The sequence below is a fragment of the Austrofundulus limnaeus genome, unplaced genomic scaffold (genome assembly GCF_001266775.1).
Source record: "Austrofundulus limnaeus strain Quisiro unplaced genomic scaffold, Austrofundulus_limnaeus-1.0 Scaffold2894, whole genome shotgun sequence".
Lineage (NCBI taxonomy): Eukaryota > Metazoa > Chordata > Actinopteri > Cyprinodontiformes > Rivulidae > Austrofundulus > Austrofundulus limnaeus.
In genome coordinates, this window is record NW_013955296.1 from 6,194 (window position 1) to 7,554 (window position 1,361).

General features: G+C 55.1%; 1 protein-coding gene across 1 annotated transcript in view; it reads left to right on the top strand.

The window, feature by feature from the left end:
• The window catches only part of lta4h (leukotriene A4 hydrolase), a gene marked incomplete in the record, with an annotated part of 8,491 nt that overhangs the window by 6,058 nt on the left and 1,072 nt on the right, over positions 1–1,361 (top strand). Inside the window, 4 exon segments of the mRNA XM_014000288.1 lie at positions 810–833; positions 908–978; positions 1,060–1,171; positions 1,253–1,361. Of these exon segments, the coding sequence (XP_013855742.1) occupies positions 810–833; positions 908–978; positions 1,060–1,171; positions 1,253–1,361 (316 nt within the window).

The following is a 1,361-nucleotide window of genomic DNA, read 5'->3' on the forward strand; positions in this document are numbered from 1 at the left end:
TGTCCTCACCTGTCCTCACCTGTCCTTACATGTCCTCACCTGTCCTTACATGTCCTCACCTGTCCTCACCATTGCCACGCCCACTCTGCTGGTAAACATACACCTGTCCTCAACTGTCCTCACATGTCCTCACCTGTCGTCACATGTCCTCACCTGTCTTCACATGTCCTCACCTGTCTTCACATGTCCTCACCTGTCCTCACCTGTCCTCACCTGTCCTCACCTGTCGTCACCTGTCCTCACCTGTCCTCACCTGTCCTCACCTGTCGTCACATGTCCTCACCTGTCCTCACCTGTCCTCACCTGTCGTCACATGTCCTCACCTGTCCTCACCTGTCCTCACCTGTCGTCACATGTCCTCACCTGTCTTCACCTGTCCTCACATGTCCTCACATGTCCTCACATGTCCTCACCTGTCCTCACATGTCCTTACATGTCCTCACATGTCCTCACCTGTCGTCACATGTCCTCACATGTCCTCACATGTCCTCACATGTCCTCACATGTCCTCACATGTCCTCACGTCCTCACATGTCCTTACATGTCCTCACATGTCCTCACATGTCCTCACCTGTCGTCACATGTCCTCACATGTCCTTACATGTCCTCACCTGTCCTTACATGTCCTCACCTGTCCTCACCTGTCCTCACATGTCCTCACCTGTCCTCACATGTCCTTACATGTCCTCACCTGTCCTCACATGTCGTCACATGTCCTTACATGTCCTCACCTGTCCTCACGTCCTCACCTGTCCTCACCTGTCCTCTGACCTAAGCACTGAGCAGGTGTTTGCTGTCTGTCCCATCAGGCTGGAGACAAGTCCCTGTCCAACGTGAGTGTCTCACCTGTCCCTCAGCTGATGTTGCACCTGCTGCAGGTAAGTTGATTCTTGTTCTTCTGTCTCAGGTGATCGCTCATGAGATCTCCCACAGCTGGACCGGGAACCTGGTGACCAACAAGACCTGGGAGCACTTCTGGTAATCCGAGACAGGAGTCCTGGTCCTGGTCTGGTGAGTCTGGTCTGTGTGAGCCTCAGGTAACTCAGGTGTGTCCTGCAGGCTGAACGAGGGCCACACGGTGTACCTGGAGAGGATGATTGGCAGGTCCATGCACGGGGAGCCCTTCAGACAGTTTAAAGCCATGGGGGGCTGGAAGGAACTGCAGGACTCGGTGAGGACCTGGACCCAGTCTACCTGCTCTGAGTTAGTTTCAGGTCCTTTTGTCCCTCTCACCTGGTCCTCCTGTCCTCAGGTGAACACCTTTGGGGCCAACAACCCTCTGACTAACCTGGTCCCCAGTCTGCAGGACGTGGACCCCGACGACGCCTTCTCCTCGGTCCCGTATGAGAAGGGCTTCGCTC